The following is a 22,791-nucleotide window of genomic DNA, read 5'->3' as shown; positions in this document are numbered from 1 at the left end:
GTGAAAAGAAGGGCCATATGCACCCCAATGTTCATAGCAGCAATGTCCGCAATAGCCAAACTGTGGAAAGAGCCGAGATGCCCTTCAACAGATGAATGGATAAAGACGACGTGGTCCATATATACAATGGAATATTACTCACCATCATAAAGGATGAATACCCAACTTTTACATCAACATGGATGGGACTGGAGGAGATTATGCTAAGTGAAATAAGTCAAGCAGAGAAAGTCAATTATCATATAGTTTCACTTATTTGTGGAACATAAGGAATAGCATGGAGGACGTCAGGAGAAGGAAGGGAAAAATGAGGGGGGGGGGATTGGAGGGAGAGATGAACCATGAGAGACTATGGACTCTGAGAGACAAACAGGGTTTTAGAGGGGAGGAGGGTGGGGGGATTGGTTAGTCCGGTGATGGGTATTAAGGAGGGCACGTACTGCATGGAGCACTGGGTGTTATACGAAAACAATGGATCGTAGATCACCACATCAAAAACTAATGATGTATTGTATGGTGACTAACCTAACATAATAAAATTTAAAAAATAAAATAAAAAAATAAAAATACATAAACAAGGGGCACCTGGCTGTCTCGGTCAGTGGAGCATGCAACTCTTGATCTTGGGGTTGTGGGTTGAAGCCCCATGTTGGGTGTAGAAATTACTTAAAATCATTAAAAAAAATAAAGGACATAAATAAATTGTTCTTTAATGTGTGAATTTTTTTCCTTTTTTTATAGAAGTATAATTGACACACAATGTTACATTAGTTTCAGGCATGCAACATAGTGATTGGAAAAGTTTATACAATCTTATACATTATGTTGTGCTCACCGTAAATGTAGCTACCATCCATCACCATGCAACCCTATTACCATACCATTGACTATATTCCCTGTGCTGTACCTTTTATTCAACAGTGGAAAATTTTAAGCTCTTTCCTTTTTCTTCTTGAGCCCATTTTTCTGTTCCACTTCTCCCATAAAATGCTGTCCTACTGAAAATACAGGCAGTCCTCATTTCACACAGTAGTGCAGGAGCATAAAATGACCATGCAAGATTACTATGCAAAGTAATGTTAATAATTAGTGGGAAGCATTTTAATTGTCTTGTGACCTTTACATTTTTTGCTAAGAACATTAAAAACTGTCTTACTGGGTCGCCTGGGTGGCTCAGTCATTAAGTGTCTGCCTTCAGCTCAGGTCATGATCCCAGGGTCCTGGGATCAAGCCCCGCATCAGGCTCCCTGCTCCGCAGGAAACCTGCTTCTGCCTCTCCCACTCCCCCTGCTTGTGTTCTCCCTCTCGCTTTGTCTCTCTCTGTCAAATAAATAAATAAAATCTTAAAAAAAACCCTTACTATCAGTTACAAATGTATAGGAAAATGAAAAACATAGCAGGATCAGTATTTACTTAGTGCACTGCAATTAGAAACATTGAGGATAAAAGTATTTCTTTGTAAAAAAAAATTTACTGAGTAGTTTGAACAGTTCTTGCCTTTTTTTGGTCATACTACTTAGAATACAGAGTCTATGCCCTAGTGAATTGTCGTACCTTTTTCTAAGTTTGGATCGGCTTCCAACATTTTATCCTTTGCATTTTCAATGCTGTGAAGAATCTCCATAAGTTCCTTTTTTTTTTTTTTTAAAGATTTTATTTATTTATTTGACAGAGACACAGCGAGAGAGGGAACACAAGCAGGGGGAGTGGGAGAGGGAGAAACAGGCTTCCTGCGGAGCAGGGAGCCCGATGTGGGCCTCGATCCCAGGACCCTGGGATCATGACCTGAGCCGAAGGCAGACGCTTAACCACTGAGCCACCCAGGCGCCCCGATAAGTTCCTTTAATATGAAGTTTTTTGCCAACATCTCTTCTTCTGGGACATCTTCATTCCTTTTGTCAACAACCAGTTTCCTCCCTTAAGTCCCTAAGTTGGCCTGCAGCAATTTCCACCGGCTGCATAGCCAGACTCTCTCGAGTGGTGGCAGTGTCTACATTCCCATGGTCAGCTGTTTCTTCTAGAATTTCATTCTATTCAATTCAAATTTCACTTGTGGCAGGATCCTTCAATTTTTTGCTGGCCAATGTCCTCTTTCAATGATCTATTTTTGTAAAATATTACACACAGGGACACCTGGGTGGCTCAGTCAGTGAAGCGTCTGCCTTCAGCTCAGGTCATGATCTCAGGGCCCTGGATCGAGTCCCACGTCGGGCACTTTGCTCTGCTTGGGGCCTGCTTCTCCCTCTACCCCTTGCCCTGCTCACGCATGCATGCGTGCTCTGTCTCTGACAAATAAATAAAATCTCTAATAAAAAAAATATTACATGCATTTACCACTGGCAGACATGGAGATAAGACAACTACAAGCTTTGCTGTCCGCATGTGAACTGAATAAGAAATGCACAGTGACGAATCACCAGTGATTTTGAAAGAAGAAACATGATTAGTCACTGACCATGATGTTCATCTGTTATTTATGTGGTGATTCATGGATTGAAGAGCTAGGGGCGAAATTTGCATTCTGTGCAATTACAGTTAATACACCATAGTAACTGAAATTTGAATCCTGTTTAGGAGATTGGTGTTATTTAACTAAGCCACGGTAACTGAAATTCGTGCATGTTGGAACCATTCAAAGAAAGGATTGTCTGTATACTTTTATTCTTTTTGTTAATCACCTCTTTAAACTTGTCTGCTACAAAAATGGACACAAATTAAAATTTAAACTACCTTATGTCCTTTATTCTTAAGTAGTAGAAAGAATTCTGGGCTGATTAACATTACAATTATTATAATTGCTCAGACAACATAAACTGTTTAAATTAAAAGTAAAAATTTCAAAAATTATTTCAGTCTGATAATTGGGCTATTTTCTTTCCACTTAAGCCATATGTCTTTGGCTAAGTATTGCTTACAGTTGGAATGAGACAGAGTTTAGATCAATGATATTCCTGTTTTTCATTTCGGTAGATAAAGTCCATGAGAAAATGTGTTCACATAGACAAGTGGATGGGAATGAGAGGAATTTTGTTGTAGCAGTACCACTCATTTTGTGGATTCTTTCCAAGTTATTTGTCAAAAATGCTCTTTGAGGGGCGCCTGAGTGGCTCAGTTGGTTGGGCGACTGCCTTCGGCTCGGGTCATGATCCTGGAGTTCCGGGATCGAGTCCCGCGTCGGGCTCCCTGCTCAGCAGGGAGTCTGCTTAGTCCTCTGACCCTATCCCCTCTCATGTGTTCTCTCTCTCTCAAATAAATAAAATCTTTTTAAAAAAAATGCTCTTTGACTTTTGCTAAAAACAAGGAATTTGAAAACTCTGACTTACAGAAGTACTTGTTACCCAGTCGTTAGAATGTTCACTTTCTTATTTTCCAGGAAGCATACCCAAAAGGCTTTGCCAGATGTCACCAGCTCCAGGGCAGCTGTTATACACCTGTGCCGGTTGTATACGGTACAGCTCCTAAGGACAGTGTTCACACTGCTCTCTACTTGAGGGGGATGAGCTGGAGTTGGGCAGTGCACAACTTACAGAGCTGTTTGTGGTGGCCTTATAAATTATACCTACTATTTTATACTTAGCAGCAACTTATTTAAGCCAGTATGTAAATGAAGTATGCAAAATTTCCTGTATATGTCTATCATTTACACACATTGATAATGATATCACAATCAGCATATCAAACATTTAATGACATAGCAATACTTAGTGGAAAGATGTACTAATATGGTAAAAACAATAAATAAAATTGTTATTTTTAGAAACCAAGGGTCTTTTGAAAAGCAAAGCGTGATGTCAAAAGGCATCTAACTCCATGCCAAGCTCAATATCTGCCAAGAGTCATTTATATCTCATCTCCATGGTGGCTCTTTATTTCCTTAAGACTTGAATTCACAGATGGCACATTTGTTTTCTTGAACAGTGTCATTACTTTATTTAACTTATGAATGCTAATTATATGTTTCTGAGTGCATCAAATCTATTAGCATTTGCAGTGGTCTCTTTGACAAAGCATATGGTAAAGAGGAATTGCGCTGGCAGTCCCCTACAGGACCTGCTCTTCCCTTGGCAAGTTGAGGCAGTCTAATATATACTCATAGACACTTTTTTTGGCCTTTTAAAAAATTGAGATATAATTGATGTGTAACATATACACTTTTAAGTAATAATTCACAGCCAGGAAACATCAGGCAATGGAAGCAAAAGTTTTTGTGTTTTTTTTAAGATTTTATTTATTTATTTGAGAGAAAGAGAGAGAGCACAAGCAGGGGGAGGGACAGGTAGAGAAGGAAAAGCAGACTCCCCACTGAGCAGGGAGCCCGACATGGGGCTCCATCCCAGGATCCTGGGACCGTGACCTGAGCCAAAGGCAGATGCTTAACCGACTGAGCCACCCAGGTGTCCCAGAAGCAAAAGTTTTAATTGGTCCGTAGAGCAATCTGAAAAAACTGCACCAATGACAATATAGTGAATTCTATTATTCAGTAATAATTTATCCCATGCCCTCTTGATTCTAGAAGCCCTTGCTCTTAGTTAGGTGGAGTCTATAGTATTTTCTTTGCATCAAAATTGGCATCATAGTCATCTGTGACACTTCAGTGACAAACATGGAAATAATGCCCCATCTTCAATCAGTCACAATCATGGCCTTGAATGATAGCACCAACAATAACATCACTATCAGTCATGAAGGACAAGCTGTCTATAATCACAACTAACTACAAAGTTTATAATTTTTTGAAGACATGTTTAAAAATACTAATTTCCCTGTTGAGGTTGTGATGGAGAATTAAGTGTAAATATCCTGTCATTATAATAGCTTTCATATATAACATTTCTATGCCACATCCAACACCCTCTCACATTTGTAATTTTATTTTGTCTTCCCAATAATCTTAGATTGAGAAAATAGTGGTATTTTCTGTTTTACATATCAGAAAACTAAGGATCAGAGAAATTTGGTGACTTGCTTAAGGCTGTATGTTACAAAAGTGGCAGAGATGAACCTTAAGCATAAAACAAAATCTCGGATACTTTTCTTCTCTACCAAACTGTTTACCAGATGTTGAGATATTGAACGTTTTGTTTTTCTTCCATTTTGGGTCCAGTGCTCTACCAAACTGTTTACCAGATGTTGAGGTATTGAACCTTCTTTTTTTCCTTCCATTTTCGGTCCAACATCCATTCTTCTAAATGTGCAAAAGAATCACCTGAGGCCCTTGAATAGAATACAGATTCCTAGGTCTCCACCTCAGAGAAGTCTGGGTGGTGGTGGTGTTTGTGGGGTGCTGCATCATTAGGATTGACCTGTAGAATGAAACTAAAACCACCCAAATGAGAACAAGCAGATGTTATTTATTCAGCTCTTGCTATAGCAACAGAGTCAGCCACCATCACTTGTTTTTGGCAGAGGCTCAAAGGCAGGCAGGGGAGTGGGAAAACTTTAGAAAACTGAAAAAAGGAGGAAGGTCTCAGGTATCTTCTGACTGGAGGATGTTGGCCTGGGAAAGCTGGAGGAGGGCTACTAGAAGCAGGGGGTATTTTATGTGATTGGTTTGGGGAGCATATTGGCTTTCCCTGGTTGGTCCTGAATTGGAAGTCCAGCAAAAATAGGGAAGCTGGTAGTCCTTGAGGATGTCCTGACTGTTCTGGTCCGGCTGCAGAGGTTATGGTTTGGCTTCCTGGGCTTCTTACATGGTTCAGAGTTCTGTGTTCACATAGTTTGGCCATTGCCCACATTTGCATATTCTGTCTCTCAGACCATACTCCGAGAAACACACTGGGCTTCTGGTGTTCATTTCATCCTGGTCTCTTTCCTCCCTTACCATAGCTAGACTGTAAGCTCCATAAGAGCTCTAGGTAACAGAGCCTAGCCCTATCAGACCCTCAATAAAAACTTGCAAATGAATGGACGAATGATAAATGACAAGATTTGATACTGGCTTTTGCTGGAAGAACAAAATGAACCTTCTGGTGTAGCACATGGACATCTTTGATGGGACTTGCTGTCACCAGGAAGAAAGACTAGAGGCTGCTTCTTCCAGCTACTCCGCTCTAAATACCTTAAGCTGAATCCTTCACCCTGGCTGCTCTCCGTTTTTCTGAAAGCTTCCAGGTTAGTGTGCAAATCAGCCCCAGGGGCTCCCTCCTGAGTGCTCTGCTGGGGGACGGGATGGTGTTCGTGGGAAAGCGGCCGCTACTTCTGGCGTTCTCAAGGCCACCTCGACCCCAGACCTTTAAGGTTTGCAGCATTCTCTCCACACTTTCCCCTCCATCTCTCCCTCTAGGGCCTGGGCTGGTGGGAGCTACCGAAGGAGGGGGAAAGGGCATCCCCCTTCCAACCCCCGCATGTGGTCTTAATTCGGGAGTTTGTCTAGACCGAAAACGCTCGGGGGTGTGTGCTGTGTGTAAGACCCAGACCCAGGGAGAGCGGGGAAACTAGTCGCGCAAGCGGTCTCCTCAGGGCAGCCTTCCCACCTGCTGCGGGGAGGAACCGCCGGGAAGGGGCCGCAGCCGCGTGCCCGCAGCCCCCCGCCCCGCCCCTGCTCGCAGCGCCGCCCCGCCACCCGGGAGTTCCCGCGAGTGGCCCCGCGCCCAGGCCGCGCGGGGGGCTGTTGGGTTGGAGGCGGGGAGCAGCCGGGGCACCAAAATAGGAGCCGCTTGTGGGCTGGAGCTGCACTAGCAGGCACCCTCCGCCGCGCCTCTTCCAAAGATGGTCAGAGGGTCCGGAGGCGCCCCCGCCCCCGCTTGCCGCTAGCCCGTCGGCCAGCACCGCGTCCCGGAGCCGCAGCCGGAGGTAGGTGCCCCGCGGCCCCGCCGCCCGGGGCCAGCCGGGGGCGAGCCCGCGGGGCCGGGCGCGGGAGAGCGAGGCCGCGCCGCCTCCCGAGCCCGCCCGCGGCAGAGGCGCGGAGACAATGGCCGCGCGGGCGCCGGGCCGGGCCGGGCGCGGGGCCGCCCGTGGCGCCCTCCCCACACCTGTGCGGCGTCCCGGGGCAGACGGACGCGGGCACCCGGCCCGGCGGGCGGCGCGCGGCCCCCTCGAGTCGAGTCCCCGCGCCAGGCCCGGGGCGGGCGGTCTCCGCGCGGGAACGCGGGCCCGGGGCCCAGGCGCGGGGCGCGCGGAAACCCCTGCGACAGCCGCGGGGGAGGGGGCGCGGGGATGGGGGGCCGCGGCCCGGCCGCTTTCTTTTCTCTCCTTTCTTAAGCAGAAAGGTACAGGGCTTCCCTTTTCCAAGATTTCTTCTTTTCCAGTTATATTTCGATCCTCCCTTTCTTGGCAGCTCGATGCGACTTGCAAGGGAGATGGAGCTAGTGAAAAAAGGTTGAATTGGGGCCGAGCCGAGACGGCCAGAGTCCGGTCTCTAGTGGGGCGACCCCTCGGACAGTGGTTTGCCAAGCGGGGCTTCTCTCTCTCGGACCGCCAGCTCGGGTCCGATTTCGGAGACTGGGTGAATGGGGTAGCAAATCAATATTTCGTCTTTAAAAGATTACTGAAAAACCGGGGGGGCCTCGTTTCAGGCTTCAAGCTACCCGGAATTCAAATTGAGCATCACATAAATTACGAAATAGTCTATCCACATTTTGCGTTTGTTACTTAGAATGCTGAACTTAGTCTAGGTTTGGCGTGTATGCGATGCTAATCAGTCATCATAAGGATTGGTGTATTTAGCATTGATTATTTGCGGTGATCTGCAAAACTGAAAACACGTTTGTTTCATGTTTATTGCAGCCATGGCTCTAAAAGGACAAGAAGATTATATTTACCTTTTCAAGGATACAGCGCATCCAGTGGATTTTCTAGATGCATTCAGAACATTTTACTTGGATGGATTATTTACTGATATTACCCTTCAGTGTCCTTCAGGCATAATTTTCCATTGTCACCGAGCTGTTTTAGCTGCTTGCAGCAATTATTTTAAGGCAATGTTCACAGCTGATATGAAAGAAAAATTTAAAAATAAAATAAAAATCTCTGGCATCCACCATGATGTTTTGGAAGGCCTTGTGAATTATGCATACACTTCCCAGATTGAAATAACTAAAAGAAATGTTCAGAGCCTGCTTGAAGCAGCAGATCTGCTACAGTTCCTTTCAGTAAAGAAAGCTTGTGAGCAGTTTTTGGTAAGGCACTTGGATATTGATAATTGTATTGGAATGCACTCCTTTGCAGAATTTCACGTGTGTCCAGAACTAGAGAAGGAATCGCGAAGAATTCTATGTTCAAGGTTTAAGGAAGTGTGGCAACAAGAAGAATTTCTGGAAATCAGCCTTGAAAAGTTTCTCTTTATATTGTCCAGAAAGAATCTCAGTGTTTGGAAAGAAGAAGCTATCATAGAGCCTGTTATTAAGTGGACTGCTCATGATGCGGAAAATCGAATTGAATGCCTCTATAACCTACTAAGCTATGTAAACATAGATATAGATCCAGTGTATTTAAAAACAGCTTTAGGTCTTCAAAGAAGCTGCCTACTAACTGAAAATAAGATACGATCTCTAATATACAATGCTCTGAATCCCCTGCATAAAGAGATTTCCCAGAGGTCCACAGCCACAATGTACATCATTGGAGGCTATTACTGGCATCCTTTATCAGATGTTCACATATGGGATCCTCTGACAAATGTTTGGATTCAGGGAGCAGAAATACCAGACTATACTAGGGAGAGCTATGGTGTTACATGTTTGGGACCCAACATTTATGTAACTGGGGGTTATAGGACGGATAACATAGAAGCTCTTGACACAGTGTGGATCTATAACAGTGAAAGTGATGAATGGACAGAAGGTTTGCCGATGCTCAATGCCAGGTACTACCACTGTGCAGTCACCTTGGGGGGCTGCGTCTACGCTTTAGGTGGTTACAGAAAAGGGGCTCCTGCAGAAGAGGCCGAGTTCTATGATCCATTAAAAGAGAAATGGATTCCTATTGCAAACATGATTAAAGGTAAGTACAGATTATATTTATTCTATAATTTTTTAGGTGTGCGAGGTTAGGCCAGTGGTCTAAATTCTCTTGCAAAGAACTTTAAAAAGAATGTATCACTTTGGAATGCTATCTAGGAACTATAATAGATTATACAAATAATGGTGGACAGAATGTTCCAAGTAGAAGCATAGTAGAGAAGTCCACAACTTGTCTGAGGTTATGTGATTAGAGTATGCTCCTCAGACTAGAAAAATAAGAAAACAGTACAGGGTGCCTGGGTGGCTCAGTCGTTAAGCATCTGCCTTCGACTCAGGTCATGATCCCAGGGTCCTGGGATCGAGTCTCATATCGGGCCCCCTCCTCGAGGGGAAGCCTGCCTTTCCCTCTCCCACACCCGCTGCTTGTGTTCCTGCTCTCGCTATCTCTGTCGCTGTCAAATAAATAAATAAAATCTTTAAAAAAAAAAAAAAAAGGAAACAGTACAATTCATTCTACTTACTCTACAGCCTCTTTCAAGCCTAGATCTTGCTTCAGGTCTTTTTTTTTTTTTTAAAGATTTTATTTATTTATTTATTTGAGAGAGAGAGCACATGAGAGGGGGGAGGGTCAGAGGGAGAAGCAGACTCCCTGCCGAGCAGGGAGCCCGATGCGGGACTCGATCCAGGGACTCGATCCAGGGACTCGATCCAGGGACTCGATCCAGGGACTCGATCCAGGGACTCCAGGATCATGACCCGAGCCGAAGGCAGTCGCCCAACCAACTGAGCCACCCAGGCGCCCCCTTGCTTCAGGTCTTAAGAATTTATATTTAAGTCAAAGACTAAACGAAAAGAGAAGGTCGGGTGGTTTTATTAGTTCATATGCAATTATTCATTTTTGCTTGCTCTTGAAATTGAACCCTTTTCAGTTCTGCTTTTAAATATTCAGCTTTTTCCCTCCCATTATCTGATCATCTCTCTTTTCAAAGGTCTTTCATTAAACCCTTGAACGTTTCGGTCCCTCTAGAGTATAACAAATTACATTCTCTCAAAAACTAGAGACAGATCGCCTCTGCTTTTTGTGATTCAAGTCTTGGTTCCGAGCGTAAAAGATAGGGGCAGACCCCCTCCCCTCCCTCATGTGACCCACACAGCCAGACACACTGTTGGGTTTCAATGTCTGTCTGATAAACACTGTATTTTCTGCTGTGTTCAGTGCTGGATTAGCCTTGCTCTCCTTCCCTCCCACTGGCAAAAAAAAGTTAAACTGAAATCTTACTTAATTACATTTATTCATTTGTGCTGGGCAGTTGCACAAAAGCAACTGGTAGGTTGTTTCTAAATTTGTGTCATTTTATCCCCAGTGTTCCTTCCCAGACCTTTGTTTCTGTTTTAATACTAGTGAGGGTGTGGGAATCTGACCTGGTCTGGGAATCTGACCTGGTGTGATCGTCGGACGACAAGCAGGAAGCCCAAGAGGCGGACCAGTCTTGTTATGAGGCACCATTGCTCCTAAAGCCAGATTGCTTGGGTCCAAATCCCGCCTTCCCATTTCCTTGTTGGTGTGTGTGGGCAAATTGTTTGATCTCCCTGGGCCCCGGTTTTATGGTCTATACAATGGAGTGACAATATTATGTAGCTCAGGGTTTTGAGAGGATTAAGTGAATTTATGCATGTGAGGTGTGTAGAACAGTGTCTGGAGCAGAGTAAGCACTCAGTAAGCGTTAGGAATTGTTGTAGGTATTATTGTCATTATTCATTGTTCATTATTGTCATAACGAAGATCGTTATAAAAGAACATGTCAACTTTGACAGAGCAAAAATATCTTTCATATTAAATCATGGCCGCCCTCCTGCATGCCCAAAGGTTCAGTAGTAGTTGGTAGAGGGGTACAAGGGGGCTTAGAGCCCACTGCTGTTGCTGTTCTGGTTTTGGACTCTGCCTGAGCTTGACCCCCTTCCTGGTCTCCTCCCCAGGGTGGTCCTCAATGTCCTCCTGACTCCTTTCCTATTAGAGAAACAAGGAAGGTTCAAATACTGTAGCAGCTGTTGTCAACCTGGATACATTTCTGCCCCTCTTTCTTAATGATGAGATAACAGTTGTCATAGTTTCATAGTTAAGAGCATATTTCCATGAAGATGAAAGTTTATTACTTTATTGCTGTTTTTAAAAATCATATCTGAAACACGCTTGCTGAAAAGAAATGCTTCCATGGTGGGTCCAAAGTTAAAGAGGGCCACATGTGTTCCTGCCCTCACCTTGAGTGGAATGGGAGACCCTCATACACTGAAGTACCTCCCCCAGGGACACCAGCTGTGTCTGAAATTCCAAAGTTTTAGTTCTACTTTCACCTTGAAGTTTGATTCCTGGTTATACCTAATCGTCCTTGGGAAGGGTAACCCTGTGTTGGTCATACCCAGCTTTGGCCAGTGCTGGTTTTGAGCTTTAAGTTTCTCATTTTTCTGTTGCAAGGGTAACATTACTTTTCCCAGTTGGTTTTATTTTGTAGTCCTGAAGTGAACTAGCAGCTTCCCTGGTAATCAGAACTTAAATTGGGTAGAGTCAAATTTCAAATTCATTTCCTTTTTTGGTTTTGGGATGTACAGAGAAGAAATAAATACTTGGCTGTTTAGGAGCTCCTGACTTTTTTTTTTCTCCCTCATCATAACTGCCCTGCTTATAAACTCACATTTATGTTGGAGTAGATATGCACAAGGAGATTGAGCTGCACCCAGCATGTACCAGTGGTACCTAAGAGCTGGCTGAAAGACTAAACCGATGTATTCGACTAAAACGAGCCTCATCTTAACTTCCTCTCTTCTCTCATCTTATTTCTTTTATTCTTTCTCTTTACTCATCTTTTCCTCCCCATATTCCTGGAGCATCAGCATTTCCCGATTTTCCAAGCTTAGGGCCTCACCATCAGTTTTGCTTGTTTCTGACACAGTCGTCAAGCCTTATGTGTTTACCTGTGTCTCTTGCCTCCATGCCCTTCCCTCCACACCCAAAGCCCCTTCTAAATCGGGCCCTCAATACTTTGTACCTGGGCCAATATCTGGATCTTTCTGACTCTTTTTGTCCTTCTGCTTTTCTCTCCCTTCTCTGTTTAAAAATCTTTAAAATCTTGCTGAATGAGATCTACGTTTCGTAGTTGGGTGCCAGGATCCTTTGCGATGTGGCTCCCAACTTACTGCATCAGCTTCCGTTCCCATCCAACAACTCGAGCTGGGCTACTTGCCCTTGCACGTGCTGGCATCAAACGGGGCTGCTCGCCTTTGCCTGCTGAGCCTTTGCACTCGCCTTTTCCTCCATGTAGGATGGCTTCCTCTCCCCTCTACCTGCCAAAGTCCTACCTGCCCAGACCCAGGTTGAATTCTGCCACCTCCAGCCATGATTTCCCTGCTCTTAGCAATGTCACCTTGCTCTGAACGTTCACAGTGGTTCCATACCCTGTGCTCTAATTACTTGGTGTTTCACCCTCTCTTAAAAGAGCGCAAGGAGCCTTTCTTGTTAATTCTTCCATCCCTCATAGTGCCTAGCACAGGGCCTGGCGTCTGCTGTCAATAATAACAGAAACAATAATAAACTTAGCCCAATATTCATTGCAAAACACAACGATAGATCAATCTGAGGACATGATTTTAATTAACACACAGGCGTGGGAAACGCAACTGCCTGCGTCTTACACGAAGTTATCTATGTCATCGGCGGCCACTGCGGTTACAGAGGGAGCTGTACCTACGACAAGGTCCAGAGCTACAACTCAGATATCAATGAGTGGAGCCTCATCACCTCCAGTCCACATCCAGGTAATTAAATACTCTTCCAGATAGCACATGTTGTAATACAGCTTAGCAGTATGACAGACTGCTAAAAATGGCCTGGAAAAAGAAAATGCTAGATTTATAGCAGACTACCCATGGGTGTAATTAGAAGGCTCAAAATACTCATATGCCCATCTAACAATAATCACAAGCTATTCTGATTAGATCACATCTACAAGTACTTTCCCTGATGTCTTTACGGGACACATTTTAAGCCTGTGTGGTTAAAAATGGTAGTTTCTTTTTAAAATTTTTTCACCTAGATTCTTTTGTTGTGTTTCTTATTCCTCTGTTGTGTACTTTCTTTCATGTATATACATTATATAAAACACAAGTCTTATAGACAGTTAAGAAGTACTAGTCTGATACAAATGGCCAATAGACACATGAAAAAGTGCTCAACATTGCTCGGCATCAGGGAAATCCAAATCAAAACCTCAATGAGATACCACCTCACACCAGTCAGAATGGCTAAAATTAACAAGTCAGGAAATGACAGATGTTGGCGAGGATGTGGAGAAAGAAACCTACACTGTTGGTGGGAATGCCAGCTGGTGCAGCCACTCTGGAAAACAGTATGGAGGGTCCTCAAAAAGTTGAAAATAGAGCTACCATTAGACCCAGCAATTGCACTACTGGGTATTTACCCCAAAGATACAAATGTAGGGATCCGAAGGGCTACGTGCACCCCGATGTTTATAGCAGCAATATCCACAATAGCCAAACTGTGGAAAGAGCCAAGATGTCCATCGACAGAGGAATGGATACAGAAGATGTGGTGTGTGTATACAGTGGAATATTACTCAGCCATCAGAAGGAATAGATACTTACCATTTACATCGACATGGATGGAACTGGTATTATGCTGAGCTAAATAAGTCAATCAGAGAAAGATAGCATATGGTTTCACTCATATGTGGAATATAAGAAACAGTGCAGAGGACCATAGGGAAAAGGAGGAAAAATTGAATGGGAAGTCATCAGAGATGGAGAAAAACCAGGAGAGACTCTTAACTATAGGAAACAAACTAAGGATTGCTGGAGGGGTAACTGGGTGATGGGCATTAAGGAGGGCACGTGAGGTGATGAGCACTGGGTGTTATACGCAACTGGTAAATCATTGAACACTACATCTGAAACTGATGATGTATTACATGTTTGCTAATTGAATTTTAATTTTTTAAAACGTCACCAAACTGCCAAAAAAAAAAAAAAAGTACTAGTCTGTCGAAAGGTTGGGAGGAGTGCCCATTGATTGAGTTCGACAGGAGATGGTTTCTTCTTTTAAAAGCATGTTCTTTCTGGGTTTCAAACACTATTAAGCACTCAATCTTGTGATAGGCAGAACCCTGTGTTAGCCTTACTTTAACAATCACGAAGGGGACATGTGGTCACAAGGAATGGCCGGCCTTCTGCCCTCTGTGCCTTTGTTCTTTGACTTGTCCCTTTGTGAAGAGCTCCGAGGGAAGTATGAGCCATAGCTTGTTACGGTTATGACACGTGTTTAAGACTTGTCATTAGGAAAGATTTATATCACCATATCACTATACTACTTTGAATCATTTTCCATATAGCATTAGGCTTCTTTCTGTGTGAGTCACTGGTGAGCATAATTGGAATTCACAAGCTTGAACAATCTGAGAGTGATAATAAGTAACAGTTAACCTTCTTGAACACTTTCTGTAGGTCAGGTACTGACTAAGGACTTTACATGTAATATTACCTTAAATTCTGTCTACAACCTTGTGAATAGGTATGATTTACCCCCATTTTACATATTTAGAAATGGAGGCAAGAAAGGATAAGGTCACACGGTTTGGAAGTGGTAGACCAGGATTCATTTCGGCAGTCTGATTGTATAATCTGTGCTGTGGCCGCTCAGCAGCCCCCCTCTCCTTAAGGGAGCGGGGCTGTCCTGCTCGTGACCACGCAGCTGTATCCATCCAGGCCACATACATTTCGTCTTGCAGTTCAGGGGAAGCACCCCACACCTGGTGCTGCATCTCCATATGCCATGGGCTTTGCCTAACAAGTGACTTCAGTCACAGGCTGTCCTGGCTCTGAAGACATCATGGAACAGGTAGCCTTCTATCTCCTCGGAGCCCAGATGTATTAGCCCAGACTCCCCGCCATTTTCTGTTCTGACCAATGAAGTTATAATGGAAAGTAATAATACCAGCTCATATTAAGCAATAGCTAACATTTATTTAGTGAATATGAGCTGGGCACTAACTATTCCAGTAATTCTACATGTCTTAATCTATTTAAACCTCACAGCAATCCTGTGAGCTAGGTACTATTATTACCTCATTTTACAGGTCACTGGGGCAAGGAGACGGTAAATAAATTGCCTGAGATCAGCTAGCTAGTGCTCTTTAGAGGTGAAGCTCAAATCCAGGCAATCCAGCAAGGAGGCCATGTTTTTAACAACTGCACTGCTATCTCATTTGATCCTCCTGTTAACCTTATCAGTTAGATATGACTTTGACATCTTTACAAAGAAAACCCAATATATGAAAAGATTAACAAATCAGAGGGCAGTTATTTACATTACAAATTTAATATATATTTCATATAAGGGTTCCTTTAAAAATAAACATCTTGTAACATATTTAAGTTGCATGTAGCTTGTTCACTGCTTGAAAGGGAGTCTAAAAGGCAATGAGATGTAAGCCAAAGCATGAAAATCCATGGCCAACTGAAAAATCAATCAGAAATAAATATTAAATTCGAGTATAAATCAATGGGAACATATAATGTTTGTCAACTTTTGCTTTCCAATGGACTTTTTCCTGACATAAAGCAAGAAACAAAGGTAGCAAATTGGCACCCTGCATTGTCTGTTCTTTTTGGCTTTCAGTAGAGGAGGCTCCATCCCAGGACCCTGGGATCATGACCTGAGCCTAAGGCAGACGCTTAATAACTGAGCCACCCAGGTGCCCCTAAGATATTTTTAACTGGCTTGTTACCAGTATTTAAAATTCAGGAGATTTCAAATAAAAATCATGATTTCTGGCCTTTAGAACAATTGTAGCAACCTTGGACCACATTCCTTTCTGGCAGCGATCACTGGAGCCCCATAGCGGCTGTTCCCTTTTAAACGGCGCTTGCGTGCTCCGTTTCACTAGTCTCTTCCATTCTTGTCCCGGCATAGACCTGGGGGCCTGTGCCCTTGCTTCTGCTTCTCCTACCCCTGGCCTGCTTCATTCAGCTGGTCGGTTAGCTCCTTAGCCCTTGATCTGCATCTTGTGAACTGTAGCAAGTATGCTTCTTCTGCATTGTAGGAGCACCTCCTGAGGACTGTAAAGTGCCAGTCTTGAGTCTCCCTTACAGATACATAGCTTAGACTACAAAGAAATCATGACTACTGTTATTTTTCAAAGGTAATATAAATGTTATCTTTTTTCTCAATGCCTTTAAGAGTGGTAGTTTGGGATAGTTAAAAACCAGGGGACTCTAATTCCATTAAATTCAAGATAACATTTATTGAGACCTTACCTTGGGAAAGATACCATTCTAGTTATTGTGTAAGACACAAAGATGATTAAGAGCTAGTCTCTACTGCTACAGGAACCCAGAATCTAGTAGCAAATACACATACGTAACAGGAATACAAGGCAGTAATACAAGTAAGTGCTCTTGAAATTGAGGGTAAAAAGAGCTCGAGTCTAATTTAAGGGAAATCTGGAAATCTTAGAAGGCTTCCAAGAGTGTGTTGTTATGATTTAGGCCTTAAAGAATGGCAACAATTAAGGTATGTTTTGAAGAAGGGTTTTCTGGCAGAAAGTTAGCCAGTGATGGGAGGCAGAAAGGCAAGTTCCAGGTTTATTTGGGTCCTGAGTGCATGTATATGATGAGATGGTACGGGGTAGAATGAGAGATTGGATGGGAGAGTTCAGTTGAGCATTTCATGGAGGGCTTTGAATGGCAGTCAGGAAAACTTTAAAAATGGAGAACTACCAAAGGTTTTAGAGCCTTTTAGAATAGATTAGGAGGAAGACAGCAAGGAAATCCATTATAACTGTGGTAATACACCAGGTGAGAAATGCTGAAAGCCTGAAGTGGTAGGAGGTGAAAACGGCTAGATGTGAGGAATGTTATGGATTCAACATGGGGAGAGTTGAAGGACAAGCTGGTGGGAAGGGAAAAGAGGAGCTGAGTTGGAGCTCAGTTTTATAGTTAACTGTGGAGGACTCACCCAGAAGAGATGTCCAGCAAGCAATGGGAAATGTGGGTCTGCAGCTTAGGAGGAAGAGTGTGGTTGAATTTAGAGATCTGGGTGTCATTTGTTTGGAGGTGATGACTGTGGGTGTGGAGTTGGTTGAGATGCCTTGGGAGGGTAGGACTAAGAGTACAGCTATGCACAGAGTCTTGGGAAACAGCACCAGTTAAGGGATGAGCTGGAAAGGAAGAGCATGGGAAGAACAGGGAAGAAGCAGGAAGTGATAAAGGGGAAAAACCCATGGAGAGCTATGTGAAGTGGGAAGAGAGTTCTTTCCCGGCTCCGCCATTTATTCACATGGCTAATCTTGGGCAGCGGCTTAAGCTCTTGGGTCTTACTTTCTAGTAAAAAAGTTAGATTAGATAAGCTTTAGGTCTTTTCAGTGAGAATAATCTTAGGACAAAGTCTAAATCATGGGGCGCCTGGGTGGCTCAGTCGTTAAGCATCTGCCTTCAGCTCAGGTCATGCTCCCAGGGTCCCACATTGGGCTCCCTGCTCAGCAGGAAGCCTGCTTCTCCCTCTCCCTCCCCCTGCTTGTGTTCCCTCTCACACTGTCTCTCTGTCAAATAAATAAATAAAAATCTTTAAAAAAAATAAGTCTAAATCATTTCAATGGATATTGAATACCTGAAAATACTGTGGTTGTCTCTGAATTCCTGCATGGCTTTATTCCTATCACTCATGCAACAATGAATACAGACTGCTGTGTATTTATACTGAATATTTGTGTGTAAACTTTTTGAGCATAGACAGATGGTGCCATTCTTGTACTTAGGTTGAAATTGTTCGTTCCTTCATTTGTCCAACAGAGGTTTGCTGAACCTTTCCCACATGTGATGTATAGTGCTAGGAGCTCAATAAACAAGGCACAGTCCCTTAGGCTTCGTAGAGTGACCAACAGGAAAAAGGCAGTTATAGCTGTAGAAGAAAAACTTTCCATCAACAATAATAGAAGGTTATGTTGTATTTGGGCAACAGGAAAAAAAACTATCAGGAATCGCCTTATTTTAAACATTTTTCCTGCTATAGGAAGATTGAGATATTTTTCTTAACATGAGAACCACAAATTGAGGATTTTTTTAAACTTTTAAGAAAAGCCTAGAGAACTCATTGTTGAATCACTTACACCAACTGATAAAATTTCTGAATCATTGATTTTCACAACCATTTGATAGAATGATTCATATAATTTATATAAAGTTTCACAAGTACTGAAACAAATAAATTCTATAAAAATTCTGCATGTAAACTCAGGTAAAATAAATGGGGTTTTCAGAGGTGGAAAGATTCAGAGGTGGAAAAATTCTTATTTTCCTGGCTGTCAGATTCTTGAGAACAACAGTATGTGGACTCAAAGCAAAAATGCCCATCTTCTGAGATTTTTCCTTCGCCTTTGGAACCTAGATAGCAAGAATTTTACTGATAAGAATGTGCTTGCATTCTTAAAGGGGAAATCACATTTTTGATTACACATTCTCTCTTTCTAAAGGGGGGTTTATAAGGTTTTTTTCCACAAAGTTATGGGAGTGCACATTGGGTACAGAAGGTACAAGGTCCAATTCATTCATTGATCCAACAAACTTTTTATTGAATCCTTACGAGGTTCCAGACACTTGCCATTCCCCAGTAGGAATGGAGTAGTGGGCGGGACGCAGTTGCTACACTCTTAGAGGGGAGAGGGACAGTAACCAAGAAACATCAGACAGTGAGAAGTGCTGTGGAGCACATGAAAACAGGGTGCTGTGCTGGGGATGCCTGGCTGGCCACATCAGGCTGGGTGCTCAGGGGAGGGCCCTCTGAGGAGATGACCGTAAGATGAGACCTGGATGATAAGAAGGAGGCGGCTGTGCAAAGTCCTGGGAAAAGAAGAGTTTCTAGGCAGAAGGAACCCCTCAGCAATGGCAAGCTGAGTCTTCATTTATTTGCCGTAACATTAGGGCCCCTGAAAAGTCCTGCTCTTCCTTCAGGCCTGCAGCTAGATGTATTTAAGTGTAATCCTATGGTTGATATTCCCAAAGAATGAACTCATAGGCTAGTAGTGGTGCTGGAAATGGGGATGTGGAAGAAGCATGGTGGGGACCAGGGTGAGGCCAGAGAGACGCCAGAGGCACAGAATCGGGACTCCCTAAGAGAATGAGAGCACCGTGGGCACCCCACCTGCCTTGCCCTAGTGACAGTCCTGGGAAGGGAGAGGAAGTGAGGTTGTGAAAGAGCCGGGTGCCCTGAAGAACCAGCAGGTTTGCGTGTGGATGGGGGGTATACATAACATGGGAAAAATTAAAACAGCCCAGAAGGCTGCCCACCCCCACCTCAGCCCGGGACCCAGACCTCACACAGCAGCTGTCTGCCTTTGAGCTTCTTTTAGTCTCTTAGGATGGTAGACTCTAGTTCCCCACTAATCTGGTTGTGTGTTTCACTAACTCCTTAACTTGAGCAGCAGTGTGAGCGAGGTGAGCCAGGTCATCCTTCTGGCCCCTGGGGCGACAGATGCTACAGATCGCCTGCCCCTAGTTGTAGGGGGTGGCTACTAGGACCTGAAGGAACCTACACCCGTTCCCTCAGACGCCTTCATGTCAGAATGTCAGAGGGTCTCCACAACTTGTACACAGAGGTGTAGAATAAAAGGTGTCTGTGCTGGGGACTTCCCAGAAGGGCAGTGGTCTGAGGATGAGTTCCTCCCTGGCATCCTGCAAAGCCGGATGAAGGATTACCCAAGGAGAATGGCAGGGAGAGGTGATAGGGGATGGATTTTAAGATTCAGTATTGTGGTAGAGGAATCAAAATGTCGAGAAGACTCTATTTTTGCATACTACATTGTAAGGGATTATTACATCACCAACCTAAGGTATCTCTTTTGTTTGTTATCCTAATAAAAATTTGCTTTTTTCTTTTTAATAGAATATGGATTGTGTTCAGTCCCATTTGAAAATAAGCTCTATCTAGTTGGTGGACAAACTACAATCACGGAATGCTATGACCCTGAACAAAATGAATGGAGAGAAATAGCTCCTATGATGGAAAGGAGGATGGAGTGTGGTGCCGTCATCATGAATGGATGTATTTATGTCACTGGAGGATACTCCTACTCAAAGGGAACATATCTTCAGAGCATTGAGAAATATGATCCAGATCTTAATAAGTGGGAAATAGTGGGCAATCTTCCAAGCGCCATGCGGTCCCATGGGTGTGTTTGTGTGTATAATATCTGACTGAATCCAAAGAAATGACCCAGTAATCACTGTTGCGGGGTGTAGTAAAAGAAAAGAGAGAGAGAATTCGGGATTTGGAGTCCCTTACTTATCGTTGTAGACTGGCACATAATGGGTGAATTCCCAGGCCTACCCCCCACTCTTCCCTTAACGCAGTGATTAACAGTCAAGAAAAATCCTATGTGTATTTACAGTTGAATCAGTAGGGTTAACACCTTATAACCTCTGCTTTTCAAAGGTAATATGGAATGTTGGACACTTGGCAAAAAGTAAAATATCTTCGTAGTGAATTTTTCTCCTGGTAGCATCAACACTGGGTGCAGGTCAGAATCATTCTGTGGAGTGAAATGTCTCTTCTGACACTGTAATGTATAGTGTATATTAAGGTTCCACTTAGCTAGCAAGGAATTTGAAATTTAAGGAGGGAATCTTCTCTACCTCTACAAAATCAACACTTTAAAACAGGTTTTTTTTTTCCACAGTTAGATGTATTTAGAATGTGGACTGACTTTGTCTTTTTTTCTTTGTAGTGTGTATAATTTATTGTTGTTCTTCATTTACCGACTGCCTGAGGTATACGAGATACTGTGCAAAAGATGATTACTGTTCAGGGCTTGCAAACTAAATTTAAAAGAATGGCAAATCTGAAAAATGGCAGAGAAAATAGTTAAATACTTGCTAATGCTAAGAGCTATTTTTAATTTTCAGCCTTGATGTAAATTGCTAGTTTAGGTGTCTTTAGTTCAAGCATGTTAGAAAAATCCTCTTTATTCGTAAGTATAAATACATATCTGCATACAAAATTGAATTTTAGAGCCAGAAAGCATGTAGAACCGTTGTGATGTAATAGAAAATATTTTGAGGAGAAGAAATTTGCATTCATTTCCCAGCTGTGCCACTAACTAGATTTTTGTAACTTGAATCGAGTCACTTAACCTCTCCTCGATTAGAGCTTCGTGACCCATGCACTTTGGGTCATAGATGTGCCTACATATGGGTCCCCATAACCCCTGGGGCAGCCAGAGGTAGCCTGGCTGGCTGGAGCTTCTGGGCAGAAACACCTTTGTCCACGTTCCCCAGTGTGCCTGCAGTATTACTTTCTGTGTGTGCCAGAACTTGAGAAAAGTTGGGAAGCATTGCTTAAGTTAGCTGAAGTTTTAGTGATCTCTTAGACCATCTATCTACACTCTTCATTTTCTTAAAGAGACAGTAATTATTTTTAACTTTATGGAAGTTGAAAACTACCTAATGCTTCTAATTTTTTTTTTTAGAAAGAACCTCTTTAATGCATTCATTTCAGATGGCATTTTAAATAGACACAACCCTTTGGGAATTCAATATGGTACCACATAGAGGGAGCCCAAAAAATGACCATATCTTTGCCCCATAAATTCTACTCCTAGATTTGTAACCTAAAGAATAATATAAAAACAAAACAAACAAAAGGAAATGCATGAGGATGTTTATGTCTGCATTATTTATAATAGCAAAAAATTGGAAATAGTCTACATGTCAAAGAAGAAAGTGGGCTAATAATGAAGTATCATACTGCCATTAAAATAATTATTTGGAAGACTGTAAAAACATGGACGTGTCTGTGATATGGTAAGTCAAATAAGCACAATATAAAAGAGTATGCGCACTATGATTGTGACTTTATAAAATCTTTTTGCATGTGGAAGGTAATATGCAAAACTGAAATCCATTGTGTTAGTGTAGGGGGATGTGGAATGATTTTTAATTTATTTAAATGTTTTTCTTTAATACTTGTGTTTTCAATAAAAATAAGTAAATCACTGTATACGTGGTAAAACTGCTTGAATTTGGCCTGAGCGAGTCAAAGGGTAGTCAGAATTAGTGAAACCCACTGAGTTATAGATTATTTCAATCTATAATTGAATTATAGACTATTTTACAGCTTTCAAGAACACTTAGCAATTAATGCTGGGCCAGTAATGTGATGCCCAGTAGTGTTTTAGAGATCTGTTTTATGGAATAGATGAAAACAATTGCAATCACCTTCCCCTGCTTTTATCGAGATCCTATAAAATCCTGACTCAAGTCCAACCTCTGGGAATTCTCTGCTGCTCAGCCCCAGTAAAACTCCTATTGTCACATGTAAAGGATTTATCATTATATATGTATAGTATATATAATATTGAGTTCATGGGTCATATCTTATTCCTAGTTTTTTCAAGACCTAGTATTTCATTTTTCTATCCAGTGTACTTTTTAATTTTTATTTACTTATTTATTTATTTTAAAGATTTTATTTATTTATTTGACTGAGAGAGAGAGAGCGCACAAGCAGGGGGAGCTACAGAGGGAGAGGGAGAAGCAGGCTCCCCGCGAAGCATAGAGCCCGATGCGGGGCTCGATCCCAGGACCCCGGGATCATGACCTGAGCCGAAGGCAGACGCTTAACCGACTGAGCCACCCAGGCGCCCCTCCAGTGTACTTTTTTAAGAACAATGATGGTATTGGTTATTTTTACAGAAAAGCATTCCACAGGTGCTTGAAAGATCTTGAAAATAGTTTGTGGCCTGAGGTATTTAATGTATTGCTCCTATTTTCCGTAAAATTCTGGTTTTGCTATTGCTCTGTGCACACAAGGAAGGTAAGATAAACGCTTCTG

General features: G+C 42.8%; 1 protein-coding gene across 2 annotated transcripts; it reads left to right on the top strand.

Moving 5' to 3' along the window:
* The first annotated feature begins 6,623 nt into the window (after positions 1-6,623).
* On the top strand, positions 6,624-22,404 carry KLHL23 (kelch like family member 23). Of its 2 annotated transcripts, XM_035007814.1 has the most exons (4): positions 6,624-6,792; positions 7,726-8,940; positions 12,558-12,710; positions 19,846-22,404. In XM_035007814.1, exons 2-4 carry the CDS (start codon positions 7,728-7,730, stop codon positions 20,154-20,156), a joined length of 1,677 nt encoding a protein of 558 aa, XP_034863705.1. In that variant the 5' UTR covers positions 6,624-6,792; positions 7,726-7,727; the 3' UTR covers positions 20,157-22,404. The 2 variants fall into 2 exon arrangements, with proteins under 2 accessions (XP_034863705.1, XP_034863704.1); XM_035007813.1 differs by lacking the exon at positions 6,624-6,792 and having other exon boundaries at positions 7,411-8,940.
* Positions 22,405-22,791: the final 387 nt, after the last annotated feature.

This window comes from Mirounga leonina, unplaced genomic scaffold (genome assembly GCF_011800145.1).
Source record: "Mirounga leonina isolate KUSES-001 unplaced genomic scaffold, KU_Mleo_1.0 Mir_151, whole genome shotgun sequence".
Taxonomy (NCBI): Eukaryota; Metazoa; Chordata; class Mammalia; order Carnivora; family Phocidae; genus Mirounga; species Mirounga leonina.
This window is presented reverse-complemented; position numbering and strand designations above follow the sequence as displayed.

What these genes read in the sequence shown, in the direction of transcription:
- KLHL23 (XM_035007813.1), top strand. Translation starts at nt 7,713, where the DNA reads ATGTTTATTGCAGCCATGGCTCTAAAAGGACAAGAAGATTATATTTAC. An exon ending in TATTGCAAACATGATTAAAG is followed by an intron (nt 8,941 to 12,557) that starts GTAAGTACAGAT and finishes ATTAACACACAG; the next exon opens with GCGTGGGAAACGCAACTGCC. An exon ending in CACCTCCAGTCCACATCCAG is followed by an intron (nt 12,711 to 19,845) that starts GTAATTAAATAC and finishes TCTTTTTAATAG; the next exon opens with AATATGGATTGTGTTCAGTC.